The sequence below is a fragment of the Dendrobates tinctorius genome, unplaced genomic scaffold (genome assembly GCF_039654945.1).
Source record: "Dendrobates tinctorius isolate UK_male_01 unplaced genomic scaffold, ASM3965494v1 ptg000237l, whole genome shotgun sequence".
NCBI lineage: Eukaryota > Metazoa > Chordata > Amphibia > Anura > Dendrobatidae > Dendrobates > Dendrobates tinctorius.
The window spans coordinates 32,670-54,538 of NW_027361904.1; the positions used below are offsets into that span (position 1 = coordinate 32,670).

At 51.3% G+C, this 21,869-nt stretch overlaps 2 protein-coding genes across 3 annotated transcripts in view; one reads left to right on the forward strand and one right to left on the reverse strand.

The window, feature by feature from the left end:
• The window catches only part of IL6ST (interleukin 6 cytokine family signal transducer), a 28,282-nt gene extending 18,387 nt beyond the window's left edge, over positions 1–9,895 (forward strand). For both annotated transcript variants that reach the window (XM_073556645.1, XM_073556646.1), the window contains 6 exons: positions 2,590–2,691; positions 2,770–2,916; positions 3,112–3,252; positions 6,111–6,207; positions 6,308–6,389; positions 7,088–9,895. In XM_073556645.1, coding sequence (XP_073412746.1) covers positions 2,590–2,691; positions 2,770–2,916; positions 3,112–3,252; positions 6,111–6,207; positions 6,308–6,389; positions 7,088–7,669 — 1,151 coding nt within the window. In that variant the 3' untranslated portion in view covers positions 7,670–9,895. The remainder of the gene's footprint in view (positions 1–2,589; positions 2,692–2,769; positions 2,917–3,111; positions 3,253–6,110; positions 6,208–6,307; positions 6,390–7,087) is intronic.
• An 8,616-nt stretch (positions 9,896–18,511) lies between these two features.
• LOC141060409 (interleukin-31 receptor subunit alpha-like) overlaps positions 18,512–21,869 on the reverse strand; it is an 83,282-nt gene continuing 79,924 nt past the window's right edge. Inside the window, exons 16-18 of the mRNA XM_073556647.1 lie at positions 20,903–20,996; positions 19,944–20,022; positions 18,512–19,295 (exon numbers count right to left, since the gene is read on the reverse strand). Of these exons, the coding sequence (XP_073412748.1) occupies positions 18,906–19,295; positions 19,944–20,022; positions 20,903–20,996 (563 nt within the window). The 3' untranslated portion in view covers positions 18,512–18,905. The remainder of the gene's footprint in view (positions 19,296–19,943; positions 20,023–20,902; positions 20,997–21,869) is intronic.

The window sequence follows — 21,869 nt, forward strand, 5'->3', positions numbered from 1 at the left end:
CTTGGGAAATTTTACACCCAGGCCTCAACTCAATTGCACAGTCATAACTCCTATGAGGAGGCAGGGATGCAGACTTACTGTCACTAAATACATCATAAAAATCAGCCAAATAGTCAGGAACATCATGAGACTGGGGAGAGGTGGAGAAAACAGGAGTGTCAACAAGAGCACACCGACAGCCCCAACTCACCACAGACAGATTTCCAATCCAAAACTGGATTATGGATTTGCAACCAGGGAAAACCCAGAACAATAGTATCATGCAAATTATGCAACACCAAAAATCTGCAATTTTCTTGGTGGTCTGGGGCGACCCGCATTATCACCTGGGTCCAAAAGTGAGGTTTATTCTCCGCCAAAGGAGTAGCATCAATACCCCTCAAAGGAATAGGCGTCCGCAGAGGTATCATGGGAAAACCACAAAGTTTAGCAAAATCCAAATCCATCAGATTCAAAGCTGCTCCTGAATCCACAAAAGCCTTGGCAGAAAATGTGGATAAGGAGCAGATCAGAGTAATTGCCAAAATAAACTTAGGTTGTACACCACCCACAGCAAATGTGTGAGCAAAACGTTTCTCTCGTTTAGGGCAGACAGAAATAGTATGAGACGTCTCCACAGAAAAAACACAGCTTATTACGCCTTCTAAACTCCTGACGTTGGACCCTAGACAAAACCCTATCACATTGCATAGGTTCAGACATTTGTTGAAAAGGTGGCAACACCTCTCGTGTAGTTTTACGTTCATGTAAACGCCGATCAACTTGCATGGCTAATGACATAGAATCGTCAAGATCAGAGGGAACAGTAAATCCCACCATAACATCTTTTACGGTTTCTGATAAACCCTTGCGAAAGAGAGCTGCCAAGGCACCATCATTCCATGTAGTAAGGACCGCCCACTTTCGGAATTTTTGACAGTATAACTCTGCAGAATCCTGTCCCTCGTTCAATGCCAATAGGGCTTTCTCAGCCTGATCAATAGCATTAGGTTCATCATACAACAACCCCAAGGCTTGAAAAAATGCATCCACATCAGTCAGAATAGGATTTTCAGGTGTCAAAGAAAACGCCCAATTCTGGGGATCGCCGCGCAGGAAGGAGATGACAATTTTAACCTGCTGCGCAGAGCTCCCCGATGAGTTAGGCTTCAAGGCAAGAAATAATTTACAATTATTCTTAAAATTCAAAAATTTAGACCGATCCCCAGAAAACACATCAGGAGTAGGGATTTTTGGTTCAACAGCATGTGATTGAGCGAGATAGGCGGAAATTCCCCGCACTTCAGCAGCGAGCTGCTCCACACGATCAGACAATTGCTTAATCTCCATTAAGGAAAAAATCCTCCTACGGCCCCAGAGAAAAAAAATACATATTTTAAAAAAAAAAAAATTGACACTTTTTTTTTTTTTTTTACAATTATTTTTATTTATTTTTTTTCCTGCTTTTGAGTACCCTAGAATCTGCGGTATGGCTGGTGATTCTGTTATGAATGAGTCACCGAGGAGGAAAAACAAGCTAAGCCACAGAAAGCCAATGTGGTTGGTAACTAAGCGGATTGCAGACCCCTGATCCTATCCACACAACTAGCAGTAGCCGTGGAGCGTACCTACGATGATCCTAGACGCCTCGTCACAGCCGGAGAGCTAAATAAGCCTAAAGCAAGAAAAGGGGATATCTAAACTGCCCCAGAGCAGACCTCAAAGCAATGGACAGCCCCCAAACATGTATTGTCGGTGAGACAAGATGAAAACACAAACAGAAAAATAGGCTGAGCTAACGATGGGCCCCACACTAACTGGGAAGGAAAGATGCTGTCTGCAATCCGCACAAAATCCTGCCAAAAAATGTCCAACACTTTCTGAAGTCGCCAGACTTCAATTCCCTATATCAGCACTCTGGTATATTGTGAAGACAGAGCAAAAAGAGACCAATCTGATCAGGGACAAAAAGCAAACTGGCATAAAGAGACATAAGAATGGAAATTCAGCACAGCACCAGCAGGGGCTGGCTGACCACAAAAACTGAGTAAACCAGACCAAATCTCATGTGAAAAAATAGCAGAGCACACTTAACATGTGAAGGCAGGAACAGAACTGGAAACCAGTACCTCAGGGCAGGAAAATCACCAGCACAAAATTAGGGAGTCGGCTGTCTTAAATCCAGTCAGAGACTCCTGATGTCCACTCACAGTCCTCCTCCTCAGGTGGCAGGTCTCTGCAATTTAGATCAGCTTCTTTACCTACTGTCACCACTAGAGGGAGCCCGGATGGAGACCTCACGACTCCTCTGTCAACACAGCCAGCTCCACCACCCTCACCAGAAGCCAGAGGTAAACCAGAAAATGAGTTCACAACAGCCTCCTTCCCCTCACTGCACATGGACCGCTGCACAGAGCACGCTCACAGCACTCTCTCCTAGAAGTCAGTAGATGGTCACAGCTCGCCTCCTACCTTCGCTGCACAGATAAAAGCATGTCTACAGTGTCCCATAGAAGTCATAGGGTCCACATAGACGTGGGTGATCCTGCGCAGTGACCCTGTGCAGCACACATCTGCTCTCTGGCTGTGACCGCCATTCTTTCTCTCCAGGTGACATTGGGCCGTTTGTACTTTACCTGATCAGACTGAACGTGCTGCACAGAGACGGGCAGGAGAGATCCGGGACCGTGGCAGCCTACCTGCAGCAAGGGGGTAAGGAGGATTGTGGGGGGCCGTGGGCCGCTCCCTGAGTGTAAGCATAGTCTCACATCATTCCTGTATTGTTTCCAGCTCCTACAATTGGACCCGCCGTCCAGACGAAGTTCACCGGGAAAACGTGGGTGACCCTGATGTGGAAGCCGGTCCCTCTGTCAAAGCAAAACGGTTTCATCACCAACTACACCATAAAGTATGGGGACAACTATGGCACCCCCAAGGGTAAGAGTCTCCCCACATCACACTGCACTGTGCCCCTGCCTTAGAGGTTCTCCAACACATGGAGAGCTGCAGAGCACTTTAGATCCACAGGCTGCGTGCACAACATGTACGAGATGAGAGTCCCGGTCACAGTAGTGCTGGTCAGTTCCTCCATCACGGGATACACGGTAACTCGTAATTCGTCTTGTTTTCCAGTTATCCCAGTGAATGCAACAGTAACGGAGTACACTCTGAAATCCTTAGCCGCTAAAACCGCTTACAGCGTGTCTGTGACCGCGAACACCGAGGAAGGCGGGAAGGCCGGGCTGCCACTGAGCTTCACCACCCTGCCGTTCGGTAAGAGCCTCCTTCATGAGCAGGATCAACACAAATTTAGTTTTTCTAGATATTGCGGTTTAGAGAGCGCTATTGTACCATCTAAAAAAGCCACAGAACCTCGCGGGAATCGCCATTGTCTCTGCCCCTGCTCCACTGTGGGAGTCACTGCCGCCACCTGTTCCTCTGCACCACTTTGAGAATCGCTGGTGCTGTCTCTTCCCCTGGCATCTCCGTGGGGGTCACTGGCGCCGTCTCTCTTCCCCTCGCACCACCGTGGGAGTCGCTGGCGCCGTCTCTCTTCCCCTCGCACCACCGTGGGAGTCGCTGGCGCCGTCTCTCTTCCCCTCGCACCACCGTGGGAGTCGCTGGCGCCGTCTCTCTTCCCCTCGCACCACCGTGGGAGTCGCTGGCGCCGTCTCTCTTCCCCTCGCACCACCGTGGGAGTCGCTGGCGCCGTCTCTCTTCCCCTCGCACCACCGTGGGAGTCTCTTCCCCTCGCGCCACCGTGGGAGTCGCTGGCGCCGTCTCTTCCCCTCGCACCACCGTGGGAGTCGCTGGCGCCGTCTCTCTTCCCCTCGCACCACCGTGGGAGTCGCTGGCGCCGTCTCTCTTCCCCTCGCGCCACCGTGGGAGTCGCTGGCGCCGTCTCTCTTCCCCTCGCGCCACCGTGGGAGTCGCTGGCGCCGTCTCTCTTCCCCTCGCGCCACCGTGGGAGTCGCTGGCGCCGTCTCGTCCCCTCGCGCCACCGTGGGAGTCGCTGGCGCTGTCTCTGTCCCCTCGCGCCACCGTGGGAGTCGCTGGCGCCGTCTCTCTTCCCCTCGCACCACCGTGGGAGTCGCTGGCGCCGTCTCTCTTCCCCTCGCGCCACCGTGGGAGTCGCTGGCGCCGTCTCTCTTCCCCTCGCGCCACCGTGGGAGTCGCTGGCGCCGTCTCTCTTCCCCTCGCGCCACCGTGGGAGTCGCTGGCGCCGTCTCTCTTCCCCTCGCGCCACCGTGGGAGTCGCTGGCGCCGTCTCTCTTCCCCTCGCGCCACCGTGGGAGTCGTGGCGCCATCTCGTCCCCTCGCGCCATCTCGTCCCCTCGCGCCATCTCGTCCCCTCACGCCACCGTGGGAGTCGGTGGCGCCGTCTCGTCCCCTCGCGCCACCGTGGGAGTCGCTGGCGCCGTCTCTTCCCCCTCGCTCCACCGTGGGAGTCGCTGGCGCCGTCTCTTCCCCCTCGCTCCACCGTGGGAGTCGCTGGCGCCGTCTCTTCCCCCTCGCTCCACCGTGGGAGTCGCTGGCGCAGTCTCTTCCCCCTCGCGCCACCGTGGGAGTCGCTGGCGCCGTCTCTCTTCCCCTCGCACCACCGTGGGAGTCGCTGGCGCCGTCTCTCTTCCCCTCGCGCCACCGTGGGAGTCGCTGGCGCCGTCTCTCTTCCCCTCGCGCCACCGTGGGAGTCGCTGGCGCCGTCTCTCTTCCCCTCGCGCCACCGTGGGAGTCGTGGCGCCATCTCGTCCCCTCGCGCCATCTCGTCCCCTCACGCCACCGTGGGAGTCGGTGGCGCCGTCTCGTCCCCTCGCGCCACCGTGGGAGTCGCTGGCGCCGTCTCTTCCCCCTCGCGCCACCGTGGGAGTCGCTGGCGCCGTCTCTTCCCCCTCGCGCCACCGTGGGAGTCGCTGGCGCCGTCTCTTCCCCCTCGCGCCACCGTGGGAGTCGCTGGCGCCGTCTCTTCCCCCTCGCTCCACCGTGGGAGTCGCTGGCGCAGTCTCTTCCCCCTCGCGCCACCGTGGGAGTCGCTGGCGCAGTCTCTTCCCCCTCGCGCCACCGTGGGAGTCGCTGGCGCCGTCTCTGTCCCCTCGCGCCACCGTGGGAGTCGCTGGCGCCGTCTCTGTCCCCTCGCGCCACCGTGGGAGTCGCTGGCGCCGTCTCTGTCCCCTCGCGCCACCGTGGGAGTCGCTGGCGCCGTCTCTGTCCCCTCGCGCCACCGTGGGAGTCGCTGGCGCCGTCTCTGTCCCCTCGCGCCACCGTGGGAGTCGCTGGCGCCGTCTCTGTCCCCTCGCGCCACCGTGGGAGTCGCTGGCGCCGTCTCTGTCCCCTCGCGCCACCGTGGGAGTCGCTGGCGCCGTCTCTGTCCCCTCGCGCCACCGTGGGAGTCGCTGGCGCCGTCTCTGTCCCCTCGCGCCACCGTGGGAGTCGCTGGCGCCGTCTCTTCCCCCTCGCTCCACCGTGGGAGTCGCTGGCGCAGTCTCTTCCCCCTCGCGCCACCGTGGGAGTCGCTGGCGCAGTCTCTTCCCCCTCGCGCCACCGTGGGAGTCGCTGGCGCCGTCTCTGTCCCCTCGCGCCACCGTGGGAGTCGCTGGCGCCGTCTCTGTCCCCTCGCGCCACCGTGGGAGTCGCTGGCGCCGTCTCTGTCCCCTCGCGCCACCGTGGGAGTCGCTGGCGCCGTCTCTGTCCCCTCGCGCCACCGTGGGAGTCGCTGGCGCCGTCTCTGTCCCCTCGCGCCACCGTGGGAGTCGCTGGCGCCGTCTCTGTCCCCTCGCGCCACCGTGGGAGTCGCTGGCGCCGTCTCTGTCCCCTCGCGCCACCGTGGGAGTCGCTGGCGCCGTCTCTGTCCCCTCGCGCCACCGTGGGAGTCGCTGGCGCCGTCTCTGTCCCCTCGCGCCACCGTGGGAGTCGCTGGCGCCGTCTCTGTCCCCTCGCTCCACCGTGGGAGTCGCTGGCGCCGTCTTTCTTCCCCTCACGCCACCGTGGGAGTCGCTGGCGCCGTCTTTCTTCCCCTCACGCCATCGTGGGAGTCGCTGCTTCAGTCTTTCCTCTCCATTGTGCGCTCCCTGTAAAGAGAATCTGCACATATTTATTAATGAGCCGTGATCTCCATCTTTGCAATGTCTCCGCAGATAGTGGGGAGGTGGAGGCCATCGTGGTGTCCTCGTGTCTCGGCTTCCTGGTGCTCATCCTGGTCCTGTGCTTCCTGTTTTGTAATAAGAGAGAGCAGTAAGTATCGGGGTCTTACGATCGCTGTGGGGGGAGCGCGGGGCCCCGGGAGGAGTAATGTCACTCTACGTCACGTGATTTTATTTTTCGCCTTCTTTAGGATTAAGAAGCACATTTGGCCAAATGTTCCGGATCCTTCTAAGAGTAACATTGCCCAGTGGTCTCCACAGACCCCCAGCCGGGTAAGAGCGCAGCTCCATTCAGTGTGCACGAGATCTGAGACACCAGCGCTGCCCCCCTGACAGCCCAAAACCAAAAATGGCATCTGTGCCAATCCCCCGCACATGCCCCTCTTGTTTCAGGCCGGTCTCACTGACAGCACTAGGTCCTCTGCCGACATGACGCCATCAATGTCATTCCTGCTTCAGGCTGTGCAGATCTGCACAGCCTGCAGCAGGAGGATCAGGATGAGCTGAAGTCTTTATATAACGGACTGGCAGAAAGCGCAACAAGATTACAAAAACATGGCATCTGCTACAATAACCGCAACACATCTGTCCTCCGCTCGCTCAACTGATGCGGCTGAACCCCCGCTATTCTATAGACTGGTGCGGCTGAATCCCCCCCAGTTATCCCATTAACTGGTGCGGCTGAACCCCCCCCCCCCCCCGATGTCCCGTAGACTGGTGTGGCTGAACCCCCACCCCGGTATCCAGTAGAACGGTGTGGCTGAACCACCCCGCGCCCCCCCCCCAGTGTCCCGTAGACTGGTGCGGCTGAACCCCCCCCGGTGTCCCATAGACCGGTGTTGCCCTGGTTTTGATGAAATAAATGACGTGTCAGGTACTGACAGCAGCATTAACCAACCTCGGGCATTACGTGCCCAGCGCCCCCACATTGCCCCCACAACATTGTAATGTCTGTCGTTTCCGTCCTGCAGCATGGATCCAAACCGAACCCGTTTCAGGAGGGTCCGTTCACAGACGTCAGCGTGGTGAAGATAACCGCGGATGAGAAGCCGTACGACGATCAGGACCTAAAGTCTGTGGATCAGATGAAGACGGCCACGTCGGAGGGGCTGAGCAGCGGCATCGGGGGCTCCTCCTGCTTATCGTCCCCGCAGCTCAGCGTCTCTGAGAGCGACGGCATCTCCTGCGCGCAGAGCACGTCCAGCACCGTGCAGTACTCCACCGTCATTATGGGGGGCTACCAAGGTCAGACCCCAATGTTCTCCAGATCAGAGTCCACCCAACCGCTGCTCATTTCTGAGGAGAGACCTGACGAGCAGCCGCCGGTTCCTGAGGAGGAGGCAGAGACCCCCAGTCAGTATTTTAAGCAGCATTTCACCCGGGAGGACGGAGGCCGAGTGCAGGAGCCCCCCGCTCAGATCCTGCAGCTCGCTGGCTTCAGTGACGGACATGATGTAAATCCCGACGGACCGTCACAGAGGGACGCTGTGAACGACGAGCAAAAAACTTATTTACCTCAATCTGCGAGGCAAGGAGGGTATTTACCCCAATAGGGCGAGAGCCTGGCCCCCCAGCTGCCTGACACCCGTGTATCCTTGTCCCAAAATATGTTACTGCATGACCCACCCGGCGACAGGCCGAGCAGCAGACGGGCCGCATGGATGGATCCTGATACTGCGCGGCCGCCGTATACGGGAGACGTCTCACCCCTGACCTATAGACACTATGCAGAGAGTCCGGATCACAACCCCCATCTGTATCGCCGCAGGTGACAATAGTGAAGGTATTCCCAGCGGCCGTCACCTCTGAGCTCTGTCAGGAGATCCTTATGGGAGAAGTCCAGACTTAGGAATACATGGCGGCTTTCTTCCACACACGGCACCACCGCCTGTGCGCAGGCTGTGTCAGGTATTGCAGCTCCGCTCCATTGAAGTGAATGCTTTTTTTTTTTTTTTTCTATTTTAATTATTCTTGGACAGTGTTAAATGATCTTCTGCGATGTTGTCAGACATTTCGGATTAATTTTTCTTATTTGGGTTGTTGATCATCAAGAGCCTCTTATGCCCCACATCTCAGGAACGTGCAGCGGACGACGCTGGTGTCACCTGCCCCTCGTACTGTGAGACTGATGTACATGTTGTCGTATGGCTGAGACACATTTGCATCGTTATTTCTCCTCTACCCAAGAGGGTTTAGTCTGTAAATCCCTGCGCTACGCCCTCCCCCTGCTCTGCGGCCTCCCCTGCATATTACAGCAGCAACTCGATGGTTAATCCAAGTGCATGGAGCCGCTGTGATTTGCCCTATGTGCCTCGTGCAACTGCCTGGAGTTCTCCTGTTTGGCTTTATAAGATGTTCTGTGCCTTTAATTTATATAAAACTGATAAAGAGTCGGGGTAAAGTGTGGTGGGACGCCGGCCCCTTCTCTGCTTACTACAGTTACCAAGCTCACCAATAATGGCCGACACCCGGCCTCCAAACACCATCACTAAACATAATCCTGTGTGGATTCATTCCAGAATACGTAATGTCATAGCAGCCTTGACATCCTTAATAACAATCCCCAAATGCCCTGGAACAACGAAGTGAAATGTTTATTAAAAAAAAAAAAAAAGTCTGCAGCCACCACTAGGGGGAGTGTCAACGTTTGACAGTATACAGGGAGCTCCCCCTAGTGGTGGCTGAAGACAGGATCATATCATGTATCTCTGTATACAGGGAGCTCCCCCTAGTGATGGCTGCAGACAGGATCTTATCATGTATCTCTGTATACAGGGAGCTCCCCCCTACTGGAGGCTGCAGACAGGATCTTATCATGTATCTCTGTATACAGGGAGCTGCCTCTAGTGGTGACTGCAGGCAGGATCTTATCATGAATCTCTGTATACAAGGAGCTCCCCCTAGTGGTGGCTGCAGACAGAATCTTGTGTATCTCTGTATACAGGGAGCTCCCCCTAGTGGTGACTGCAGACAGAATCTTGTGTATCTCTGTATACAGGGAGCTCCCCCTAGTGGTGACTGCAGACAGAATCTTATCATTAATCTCTGCAGCCACCACTAGGGGGAGCTCTCTGCATGTTTTTATCATAGTAGCTTTGTATTTTGTGGATTTGGATCTCTGTATCAGAGTAAAGGGCCTGTCACACTAAGCGATATCGCTAGCAATATCGCTATAACGTCACTGGTTTTTGTGACGTAGCAGCGATATTGCTAGCGATATCGCTATGTCTGATACTTACCTCCGACCGCTCCCCCGCTGGTTATCGCGGATCACGCGAGAACGTCCTGGGCCGTTTCTTGTCGTCAGCTTCCTGCTGGGCTTCCTGCTGTGGAGACGAGCGACGCGTGGACGCGGGCGGGAGGACGTCAGGATCGCCTCGTCTGACAGGTAAGTAGCGACCCCCACCCCTGCGATGTCGCTGGTGAGATCTGCCTGTGTGGCAGCTCACTAGCGACCACTTAGCGATGTATCAGCGATCCTGACCGCGTCATATCGCTGGTCGGGATCGCTGGTGCATCGCTAAGTGTGACAGTACCTTAATCCTCAAAGCAGATAATACGGGCGATGGAGCTACTTCTGCCTCCTCCGTCTCTGCTTTCGGCAATCTGTTCTGTATATGGCGCCATTTTCCTTCCTTTCTGCAGTGATCTTTGCGTCTTTCTCTTGCTTTGCACCATGTATATCCTCACTACACAGCATTACGGGGTCAGACTTATGCAATAAATGTAAAGAGTAAGAATTAAACTGAGGCAAATGTCATTAAAATACTGAAGCTCAATTTTTCCGGTTTCTGGATTCTTCCTGTACTCATATTTAGGACCCCTGGAAAGTCACTGAGAAGCCCCCATTAGTCACATACAGCTGGGTCCATATATATTTGGACAGAGACAACATTTTTCTAATTTTGGTTCTAGACATTACCACAATGAATTTTGAGCAAAACAATTCAGATGCAGTTGAAGTTCAGACTTTCAGCTTTCATTTGAGGGTATCCACATTCAAATTGGATGAAGGGTTTAGGAGTGTCGGCACTTTAACATGTGCCATCCTGTTTTTAAAGGGACCAAAAGTAATTGGACAGATTAAATAATTGTAAATAAAATGTTCATTTCTAGTACTTGGTTGTAAACCCTTTGTTGGCAATGACTGCCTGAAGTCTTGAACTCATGGACATCACCAGACGCTGTGTTTCCTCCTTTTTGATGCTCTGCCAGGCCTTCACTGCGGTGGTTTTCAGTTGCTGTTGGTTTGTGGGCCTTTCTGTCTGAAGTTTAGTCTTTAACAAGTGAAATACATGCTCAATTGGGTTGAGATCAGGTGACTGACTTGGCCATTCAAGAATATTCCACTTCTTTGCTTTAATAAACTCCTGGGTTGCTTTGGTCGTCGTTTCATACTACAGATCGACAATGACCCAAAACAAGGCCAATCAGTTTGGCTGCATCTGAGCACACAGTATGGCTCTGAATACCTCAGAATTCATTCGGCTGCTTCTGTCCTGTGTCACATCATCAATAAACACTAGTGGCCCAGTGCCACTGGCAGCCATGCATGCCCAAGCCATCACACTGCCTCCACCATGTTTTACAGATGATGTGGTATGCTTTGGATCATGAGCTGTACCACGCCTTCGCCATACTTTTCTCTTTCCATCATTCTGGTAGAGGTTGATCTTGGTTTCATCTATCCAAAGAATGTTCTTCCAGAACTGTGCTGGCTTTTTTAGATGTTTTTAGCAACGTCCAGTCTAGCCTTTTTATTCTTGATGCTTATGAGTGGCTTGCACCGTGCAGTGAACCCTCTGTATTTACTTTCATGCAGTCTTCTCTTTATGGTAGATTTGGATATTGATACCTCCTGGAGAGTGTTGTTCACTTGGTTGGTTGTTGTGAAGGGGTTTCTTTTCACCATGGAGATTATTCTGCGATCATCCACCACTGTTGTCTTCCGTGGGCGCCCAGGTCTTTTTGCATTGATGAGTTCACCAGTGCTTTCTTTCTCAGGATGTACCAAACTGTAGATTTTGCCACTCCTAATGTTGTAGCAATTTCTCGGATGGGTTTTTTCTGTTTTTGCAGCTCAAGGATGGCTTGTTTTCCCGTCTCCCATGACGGCACACATGAGAGAGGGGATCTGCCCAGTCAGGACAGGAACACTACTGAAGATAAAAGGGCGGTACCTCTCCCTCCCTTCAGTTGGGTTTCCTGTCCTGACAGGGACCCGTGTACTGAAGACGTACCTGCCCCTCTCTCGTGCCGGCATGGAAGAACAGGCAAGGTCCTGTGCGTCGGGGGAGGGAAGCGCCGTCCGCGGGTCCCCCGGGGGCTCAGCGTCCGAGCGGGCGCAGGAGCAGCACAGCCTGGGGTTCTGCCGTGGCTGCTGCGCCGCCCTCTCCCTCTCTGCCGCATCCAGGAGCGTCAGGGAACGGCCACTTCTGGGTCGCGCTCCCCTGACGTCATGCGCAGGGCACGCTGGGAGGGGGCGTGCCTGCATGACGTCGGGAGGCGGCGCCCATAGCAAATAACGCCGGCCGGCGAAAGGAGATCGGGGGGGGGAGGGGCTGTGGAGTAACCGGAGGAGGCGGAGAGTGCAGTGGATCCCCCTTACAAAAGGGGGATGACCACAGAAGACGCACTCATGCCCAAGACTTCATGATGGAAGTGGGGCAAGACGAGCAGCGTCAGCAGCAAAACCTCTCGCCAGATGCCAGGCCGAGCCGCCAACATACCAGGAGCAGTCGCTCGAGTGGTGGGAGCGGCAGTCATAAACGCAATCGGCATGACTGAGACGTCCAGGAGAAACGTCACGAGTGCATCTGAGGAGCCTCCGAGATCGGTACCCCTGATTGACAGCGGTGGTGAGTGATCTACGTGAATGTCACCCTTATGGTAACGGGGTTCCTTTTTCTCTGTTTGATCACTAGGGGTCGAAGAAGGCCAGCAGCAAAACCAAAAATGGAGAATGCGCCCTATGTAAAAACCCGCTGGCAGATCAGTGGCAGAAAGACCTCTGCGCTGACTGTATAAATAAAACTATACAGGAGGAGACCCCTGATTTGGTGACTAGCCTTAAACAGTTAATTCAACAGGAGGTGAAAGGTTCCCTAAAGGCAGCCCTTAAAAAGAAAGATAAAAGAGATCGTAGAAGAAGCTCCGATTCAGAGGCCTCGCCAAGGCAGAAGGGGCGGGATGTATCCTTGTCCCCCTCCACCTCCTCTTCCTCTACTCGGTCCTCAGAATCCTCCTCGGACAGCGATATAGGCGGCCGTCCATGTTTCCCAACAGAGGATGTGGAAAAACTGGTCAGAGCAATTAGGGCTACAATGGGCCGTAAAGAGGAAAAAGCTCCCAAATCATTAGAGGATGTAATGTTTGGAGGACTGAAGGAAAAACGAAAACGTACCTTCCCTGTAAATGATAAAATAAAAGCGCTAATTGACAGGGAATGGAAAAAACCGGAGAGGTCAGGGGGCTTACCTTCCGCATCAAAGAGGAGGTACCCTTTTGAGCAGAAGGATTCAGAAGCCTGGGAAAAAGACCCAAAAATTGATGGGGCCGTAGCCAGATCCTCAAAAAAGGTATCCCTACCATTAGAGGACTCTGGCGTGTTGAAAGACCCGCTTGACAAAAAAGCAGACTGTTTCCTGAAGCACATCTGGGAAGCTTCAGCAGGTGGATTGAAACCAGCGATAGCTGGTACCTGTACCGCTCGTGCCCTCATGGTCTGGCTGCAACAAATAGAGGACCAGATCAAGGATAGAGTTCCTAGGGACGAAATTCTGGCTAATTTGACACTGGTGCACGGAGCAGCGGCTTTCCTAGCAGACTCCGCAAGATTGACAGCTAGGGCAGCAAGCCTGTCAAACGCGGTGTCAAAGACACCGCACTGAACTTGCTCACTGAGCCAGTGCGCGTGTCCTGAGTAAAGCGAAAGCGTGCTCAAAGATACCTGTGGAGCGGGCAGCAACCGAATAGATGCGTACTTCAGAGCTGCAGGGCCTGAAGCATGTGACTGCTAGAGGCGTGGCTTAAACTCCACAGAGCTAGGAGCTGCAAGACAATTCCTAGCAGAGTAACTGTGAGACAAAGTTACCAAGGGGCATAGACAGGGAGAATAGTCAGGACGTAGCCAATGAGTCACACACAGAGATAGCTGCAAGGTACCAGAGGGGCGAGCAGAGAGTAGTCAGGTCACAGGCAATGAGTCACACACAGAGATAGCTGCAAGGTACCAGAGGGGCGAGCAGAGAGTAATCAGGTCTCAGGCAATGAGTCATACACAGAGATAGCTGCAAGGTACAAGAGGGGCGAGCAGAGAGTAATCAGGTCACAGGCAATGAGTCATACACAGATAGCTGCAAGGTACAAGAGGGGCGAGCAGAGAGTAATCAGGTCACAGGCAATGAGTCACACACAGAGATAGCTGCAAGGTACCAGAGGGGCGAGCAGAGAGTAGTCAGGTCACAGGCAATGAGTCATACACAGATAATAACGCAGTACAAAATCAACAGGCAAACTCACAACGGGAAACAGAATCGGGTCAGAACCATATAAACAAGCTATAACAACAAACAGGCACACGGGGGTCAGCACACTAGACCAAAGGCAAAAGTATAACTGGCAGGGATTGAAGCTACCCAGAGGTTTATGAAGCTCTCCCAGAACCAGAAAGAGGCCACAATCATTAACCCCAAGTGTGCAGATCAAAACCTGCACAGAGCTCCAGACAGTAACCCCCGGTGTGCAGCTCAAAAACCTGCATTGGGATCATGACACGTGGCAAGACGATCCCTGTGGCTTAAAGGGTGTCCTGGAGATTTACCATCAAAGCATAGGTTATGTTCCATTCCATGCGATGGCCAATTCCTCTTCGGGGAAAAACTAGAAGAGATTTTGGAACATGCGGGGGATAGGAAGAAAAGCTTTCCCCGATTTCCGGGAGAGCCTAAAAAGCAGCCCTTTCGGAGGAGTAGATTTAACAGGGGTCGTCCCCCGGGAGATAGAAAAAGCTGGGACTTTAAAGAAAGAAAAGGATAGGGCTATATGTTTAAAGGGCCCTCCACTTCCTCCAAAAAATCTCCCCAATGACATTGGGCCGGAGGTAGGGGGAAGGCTTTCTCTCTTCCTTTCTGCCTGGGCAAATATCTCCCCCAGTACATGGGTCCTAAATATAATCAATGACGACTTAAAAATAAAATTCATCCGTCGCCCAGGCATACCTTCATAATGACACCCAGAAGGAAAGCCCAAGAGCAACAGCTGGCCCTGGAGACGGAAGTCTTGGGACTAGTGAAAAAACAAGTCCTACGGGAAGTCCCAGTGCAAGAAGAAGGAAGGGGGTTCTACTCCCCCCTCTTCTTAATACAAAAACCAGACGGCTCTTGGAGAACCATTGTCAACCTGAGGAGACTCAATCAGTGGGTAGACAATTGCTCCTTCAAAATGGAGTCAGTCAACACGGCCACAAAGATCCTGTTCCAGCATTGCCTCATGGCAGTGATAGACTTAAAAGATGCCTACTATCACATCCCAATTCATCGGGAGTATCAAAAATATTTGAGAGTAGCGCTCTATGTCCAGGGGCAGGTGAAACACTACCAGTACGCAGCCCTTCCATTTGGCCTGTCTACAGCCCCCAGAGTATTCACCAAAGTGATGGCCGAAGTAATGTCTTTTCTGCGATCCAGGGACATAGTGATCGTCCCATACCTAGACGACTTTCTTGTAATAGGGAGGTCGGAGTCCCACTGCACACATCAAGTGAAGGAAGTGATAGCAATTCTAGTAGGACTAGGATGGATAGTAAACATCCCCAAGTCAAGGATAACCCCAGTAAAAGAGCAATCCTTCCTAGGGTTGATATTGGACTCCGAGCAGCAACGCTGCCTCCTACCAGAGAGCAAAGTGACCAAGATAAGGGGCCTAGGTCGCACAGCAATACAAAGGCCAAATATGACACTGAGGAACGCAATGTCCCTTTTAGGCTCGTTGACATCATGCATACCCACAGTAGCATGGGCGCAGTACCACTTAAGGCAACTACATTGGGAAGTTCTGTCAGCACAGAAACAAAAGGGCATTTAGAAGGCAAACTATGTCTCTCAGTGGCTGTAAGAGATTCCCTGCTCTGGTGGACTGTAGAAAAGAATCTAACAGCCGGTGTCCCGTGGCAAAAACCAGTCGAGGACATCATTACAACAGACGCGAGTGCCACAGGATGGGGAGCATACCTGAGATCCCACTCAATACAGGGGACCTGGTCCTCGCTAGAAAGGGATCACGGTTCAAATGTAAAAGAACTATGGGCAGTGGAAAAAGCCGTGAAACATTTCCTTCCCTTACTTCGGGGCCACCACACCCGGGTCATGACGGACAATCAAGCAGTAGTAGCCTACATCAATCACCAGGGGGGAACGAGATCTCGGGGCCTCATGCAAATATCAGATCTACTCTTCCAGCTAGCAGAACAACATCTGTTATCCATCACAGCACTGCACATAAAGGGGGCAGAAAATATACAGGCAGACTTCCTGAGCCGCAGGCAACTAAGACAAGGGGAATGGTCCCTAAACCCCCAAGTCTTCCAACAAATAGTTCAGGCCTGGGGCAAACCAGAAATAGACCTGTTCGCTACTGCACAGAACCAGAAGGTCAGGAAGTTCTGCTCACTAAACCCAAGGGAAAACCCCTTCGCAGTAGATGCCCTACAAATACCCTGGAAGTTCATCCTGGCCTATGCATTTCCCCCGATAACAATGATCCCAGTAGTGGTCAGAAAATCAGGGAGGATCGAGCGAGAATAATTCTTATAGCTCCGTTTTGGCCTTGGCCGAGAAGGCCTTGGTTCTCCCTTCTGAGGCTTATGTCAGTGACAGATCCATGGATACTACCGGAGATTCCAGACCTGCTCTCCCAGGGACCAGTGGTCCACTCTCAGGTGAGGTGCTTCCATCTAGCAGCCTGGAATTTGAGATGGCTCTACTAAGTCGCCAGGGATTCTCTCCAGGGTTAGTCTCCACCCTGTTGAAAAGTAGGAAACCTATAACATCCCAAATCTACGGTAGAACGTGGAAAAAGTTCCTAGACTTCCTGGGGGAACCCTTGGGGGATGTAGTGCCAGTGGGACCTATCCTAGAGTTCTTACAGTCGGGGCTACAACTGGGGTTAGCCACTAACACACTCAAAGTTCAAGTCTCAGCTTTGGGGGACCTATATAACTGCAACTTAGCAGCCAATAGGTGGGTGTCCCGATTCATAAAGTCCTGTGGCAGGTCAAGGCCGGTCATTATCCCAAAGATACCACCCTGGGACCTCAACCTAGTCTTAGAGGCCTTAACCAAAGACCCCTTTGAACCACTACTAGAACTGTCACCAAAGCTACTTACACTTAAAACTGTCTTACTGGTAGCCTTAACATCAGCCCGAAGAGTCAGCGACCTTCAAGCTCTGTCTATATGTCCTCCATATACACAGATCTTGGATGACCGAGTGGTTCTAAGACCAGACCCGGCCTATCTCCCCAAGGTAGTCCAAAAGTTTCATAGGACTCAGGAGATCTCCTTGCCATCGTTCTGTAACAATCCTAGAAACCCTGGGGAGCAAAAGTTCCATACATTAGATGTAAGAAGAGCCATATTACAATATATGTCAGTAACTAGTCAGTGGAGGAAAGATCAGTCCCTTTTTGTAGCCTTTCAGGGTAGTAGAAAAGGGCACGGGGTAGCTAAGAGTACCATTGCCAGATGGATCAGGGAGGCCATTATGTTATCCTACTCCGCAAGTGGCGCTCCGATTCCAGAAGGCATCAAGGCTCACTCCACCGGAGCCGTGGCTACCTCCTGGGCAGAGAAGGCTGAGGTATCAATTGAACAAATTTGTAAAGCCGCTACTTGGTCCTCACCTTCCACCTTTTTTAAGCACTACCGACTTGATCTGTCTTCCTCTACTGACCTAACCTTTGGTAGAAGGGTGCTGCAAGCGGTGGTCCCTCCCTAAGGTGTCTTACTCTACAAAAGTCTCTCATGTGTGCCGTTATGGGAGACGGGAAAACACCAAGGTTACTTACCGGTAGCCGGTTTTTCCGGAGCCCATGACGGCACCTGTATATTCCCCCCCCTTTTCACTCCTTTGGTGTGCACTATAGTTTGGGTGTTTTTTTTTTAGTTAGATATAATGTGATAGTTTTACCATGTGTACTAACCCGGGGGGCCTCTCATGCTCTGTAAACCAACTGAAGCGAGGGAGAGGTACCGACCGCCCTTTTATCTTCAGTAGGATTCCTGTCCTGACTGGGCGGATCCCCTCTCTCATGTGTGCCGTCATGGGCTCCGGAAAAACCGGCTACCGGTAAGTAACCTTGGTGTTTCACCTGCATGGAGAGCTCCTTTGACCGTATGTTTCCTTCACAGCAAAACCTTCCAAATGCAAGCACCACACCTCAAATCAACTCCAGGCCTTTTATCTGCTTAATTGAGAATGACATAACAAGGGATTGCCCACACCTGTCCATGAAATAGCCTTGGAGTCAATTGTCCAATTACTTTTGGTCCCTTTAAAAACAGGATGGCACATGTTAAGGAGCTGAAACTCCTAAACCCTTCATCCAATTTGAATGTGGATACCCTCAAATGAAAGGAGGAGGCACAGATTAGATATTAGAAAAAACTTTTTGACAGTTAGTGATCAATGAGTGGAACAAGCTGCCACGAGAAGTGGTGAGTTCTCCTTCAATGGATGTCTTCAAACAGAGGCTGGACAGACATCTGACTGGGATGATTTAGCGAATCCTGCTTTGAGCAGGAGGTTGGACCAGGAGGTCCCTTCCAACTCTACGATTCTATGATTCTATGAAAGCTGAAAGTCTGAACTTCAACTGCATCTGAATTGTTTTGTTTAAAATTCATTGTGGTAATGTCTAGAACCAAAATTAGAAAAATGTTGTCTCTGTCCAAATATATATGGACCTATCTGTACAGAGGCCCCAACCAGGACGATTCTTGGTATATTATCCGACATTTATCGAGACCAGGTAATACCAGAGCGTATGTAAGACGTACGAGGAACTGTGCGGCAGAATCATGTGTCGGCATAGCGATATGGCAGCTGGAATCTGTGATGTGCATCATTAACCTCTCGCCTTTGATGTGTAGATTGGGACAGGATGAGCAGAGTTCTCTCGTTATTAGAGAGCAGAGGAGTTTTACTTCATAAGGTAGAATAGTAATAATAGTATAAAATATACAGCTCCCCGGTCTCTGGAATGCCTTTTTTGGGGTGTATTTTCTTTTTTTTTTTTTCTTTTATTTTCATGTATTTTGGGCCAAAAAAAAAAGAAAAACTTTGAAATTAGTCTCATCAAAAAAAATATAGTATTAAGTTTTTTAATTTTCCTGAAAAATTGCAGAATGAATGAACTAACGATCTGGCAGTAAGCCGGTTAACTAATCTCGCTTTTTTTGTTTGTTTGTTTGCTTTCCTGATTTGTGATTATAAACCACATCAAAATTGAGCTGAACCTTCATGTGGTCGTAAAGCGTCCCAGAAGAAGACAGATCAAAGAGTTACAAGCTGTTACGCCGAGCTCACTGGTGGGTGTTCAGTTAACTCACTCACAAATGGCAGGGGAACTAAGTGACTGTCTAAGGCCAAAACAGTGTGAAATATTTGATAAAACCCAATTACAGGCATGTAATTTGGACAAAAGTTCAAAAATCACTGTACGGGGTTTTTTGTTTTTTTTTGTGGGTGTTCTTCCTAAGTTTTTTGGGGTTATGGGGGTGCTGTGGCTCATCACCCCACGCACATTGTTACTACAGGCTCTCGGGGGTCTGTGTGATGCTTGTGTACAGAATGTTTCAGGTAGGGGTTGATTCCGACGGTGAACGGTTCTAGGTCCGGAGTTTCTCCCACCGCTGCAGTTTGGTCGCCAAGTACTGATGGGAAGGAGCCACGTCTCACCACCACCGGCCAAGAAGCTGCAGAATCCGGGTCGGTCTTTGTCACGGCATAATTCACCACGATGAACGGCTCGTCTGTGGATGTATCTTCGGTGCTCCCCCACAAGTCAGGAAGGAGGGGCTCTGTGTCTCTTCTATCGTTTACATACACACCATGCAGAATATGGAGGTCTCCCGAATGAAGGGTCCCATCTGTCTGCAGTGGATTCAGAAACGGAACCGTCTGGAGGATGAGAAGAGACCAGTGAGCGAACCCAAAATCCTACAGATGGCGATAGTATCAGACACAGACCAAGGACCCCTTTAATTTCTGAAATCACAGCTACAGTTGTCGTTACCCCCTTTGTTTTGTTTTTTTCCCCTTAGAACAAAGTGGTGCGTTTTATCAGACAGTGTACGCCAGAAACCGTGAATTAAAAAGCTGAATAGTAGCTGTTTATATCCATATGTGCGCCCTCTACAGGGATGATTCCTTAACAAGAACCTGTTGCTTTCTGTAGATATTATAACTTCCTACCTAGTGTAAATGCCGCTGTTCTCCTGAATCCGGCGATGTGTTTCTTTTGTTCCTGTGCCTCTCGGTTTCTGAGATATGACCCCCTTTAATCTGTATATAAATTATGTCCGCTAAATGGGTGTGGCATCAGCACTTCTGGACGTCTTTGACCACGCCCCTTCCTGTCACAAGACTAGATTTACATACAGGGAATATGAGGCTGTATCTCTGGACAGGAGAGGTGTAGGAAAAAAAGAAAAACATCGCCGGATTCAGGAGAACAGCGGCATTTACACCAGATTAAAGAAAATATATATTTATGACCAGTGACAAGTCCCCTTTAAATACGTGAAAAGACAAAACGCCTAGAAATACCTGCAGCAGGTCTGATGGCCAGTTGTGAATGCTGCTGAGGGATGGATCAGGGACGTTCGGCCAAAACAGATTTATGATCCTGTAATATAAAAGGACAAGATGTTACATACTTAACCTGATTACAAACATTGCAAAGAATATTAACGTAATTTGTTGCAGATAACTCCAAAATGTTTTTTTTTTCTGTATTGTGTTCTAGAATTCTTTTTTATAGGTTAATTGCATTATCCACCTTTTGGGCACATTTTTTTTTCTTAAATACATGTATTTTTGCCAAAAATACAACTTTCAGAATTGGATTCCATTAAAAAAAAAATGTGCACAGTTTGCCTGCTGTAGCCTCCGTGTTGCTCAGTCTATTGGTGACTGCAGAATGAGAGAACTGAGAATCTGTCAGTGAGCTCATTCTGATGGGAGCGTTTGTATGTCTTTGATCTGTGTTTTTCTGAGCTGCGGACCACAACAAAGTTGAATAGGCAGGAAGACTAAGAGCCTGTAATGGGCAAACGGTGCAACGTTTTTAATGAAACCAAATTGCAAAAAAAAAAATTATTTTTTTTTTTAAGCCCAAAATTTAAGTAAATGGGAGTGAAATTGTCACCAGAGGTGGACATTCCCTTTAAAATTCATACACATTGCATTGTCCCCGCATTGGATGGATGACCAGAAGGAGGTCACACAAGATGTTGACTGTGTCCGAATAGCCGGTACCCCCTAGAAATGGGGGATGGGCGGTTACTGTTATCTCATGGGACTGACCAGATACAAGAGCAGGAAAATTATGCAGCAAAAAGAAAACCTTGGAACGTTCAGTAATGATGAATGATCAAAGCCACTCAGGCTAGCGGCGGGAATTGGGTTTTTTTTTTTTACAAAATTGAACTATAACCTGAATCTGCTCCGGCTACCTAATATGCCCAATGTGGATGTCATGACGCATAGCCGGAGGGGTCACTTACTTTTCTTTCTTTTGTTTATATATGATGCCAAACATCAGTAGCAGCAGCAGACATGTCCCCAATATTCCTGCCAGCGCCCCGATATATTCGCTGCCTGGATGTAGAAAGTGTCAAAAAATTATTTTAAATCTGTTTTGTAACATTTGGCCAGTAAAGCCCCCCGACCTCCTGACTTATAGGAAAGGCCCCGACCCCCAGATCTATGGGAATAGACCCGACCTCCTGACTTATAGGAAAGGCCCCGACCCCCAGATCTATGGGAATAGACCCGACCTCCTGACTTATAGGAAAGGCCCCGACCCCCAGATCTATGGGAATAGACCCGACCTCCTGACTTATAGGAAAGGCCCCGACCCCCAGATCTATGGGAATAGACCCGACCTCCTGACTTATAGGAAAGGCCCCGACCCCCAGATCTATGGGAATAGACCCGACCTCCTGACTTATAGGAAAGGCCCCGACCCCCAGATCTATGGGAATAGACCCGACCTCCTGACTTATAGGAAAGGCCCCGACCCCCAGATCTATGGGAATAGACCCGACCTCTTGACTTATAGGAAAGGCCCCGACCCCCAGATCTATGGGAATAGACCCGACCTCCTGACTTATAGGAAAGGCCCCGACCCCCAGATCTATGGGAATAGACCCGACCTCCTGACTTATAGGAAAGGCCCCGACCCCCAGATCTATGGGAATAGACCCGACCTCCTGACTTATAGGAAAGGCCCCGACCCCCAGATCTATGGGAATAGACCCGACCTCCTGACTTATAGGAAAGGCCCCGACCCCCAGATCTATGGGAATAGACCCGACCTCCTGACTTATAGGAAAGGCCCCGACCCCCAGATCTATGGGAATAGACCCGACCTCTTGACTTATAGGAAAGGCCCCGACCCCCAGATCTATGGGAATAGACCCGACCTCCTGACTTATAGGAAAGGCCCCGACCCCCAGATCTATGGGAATA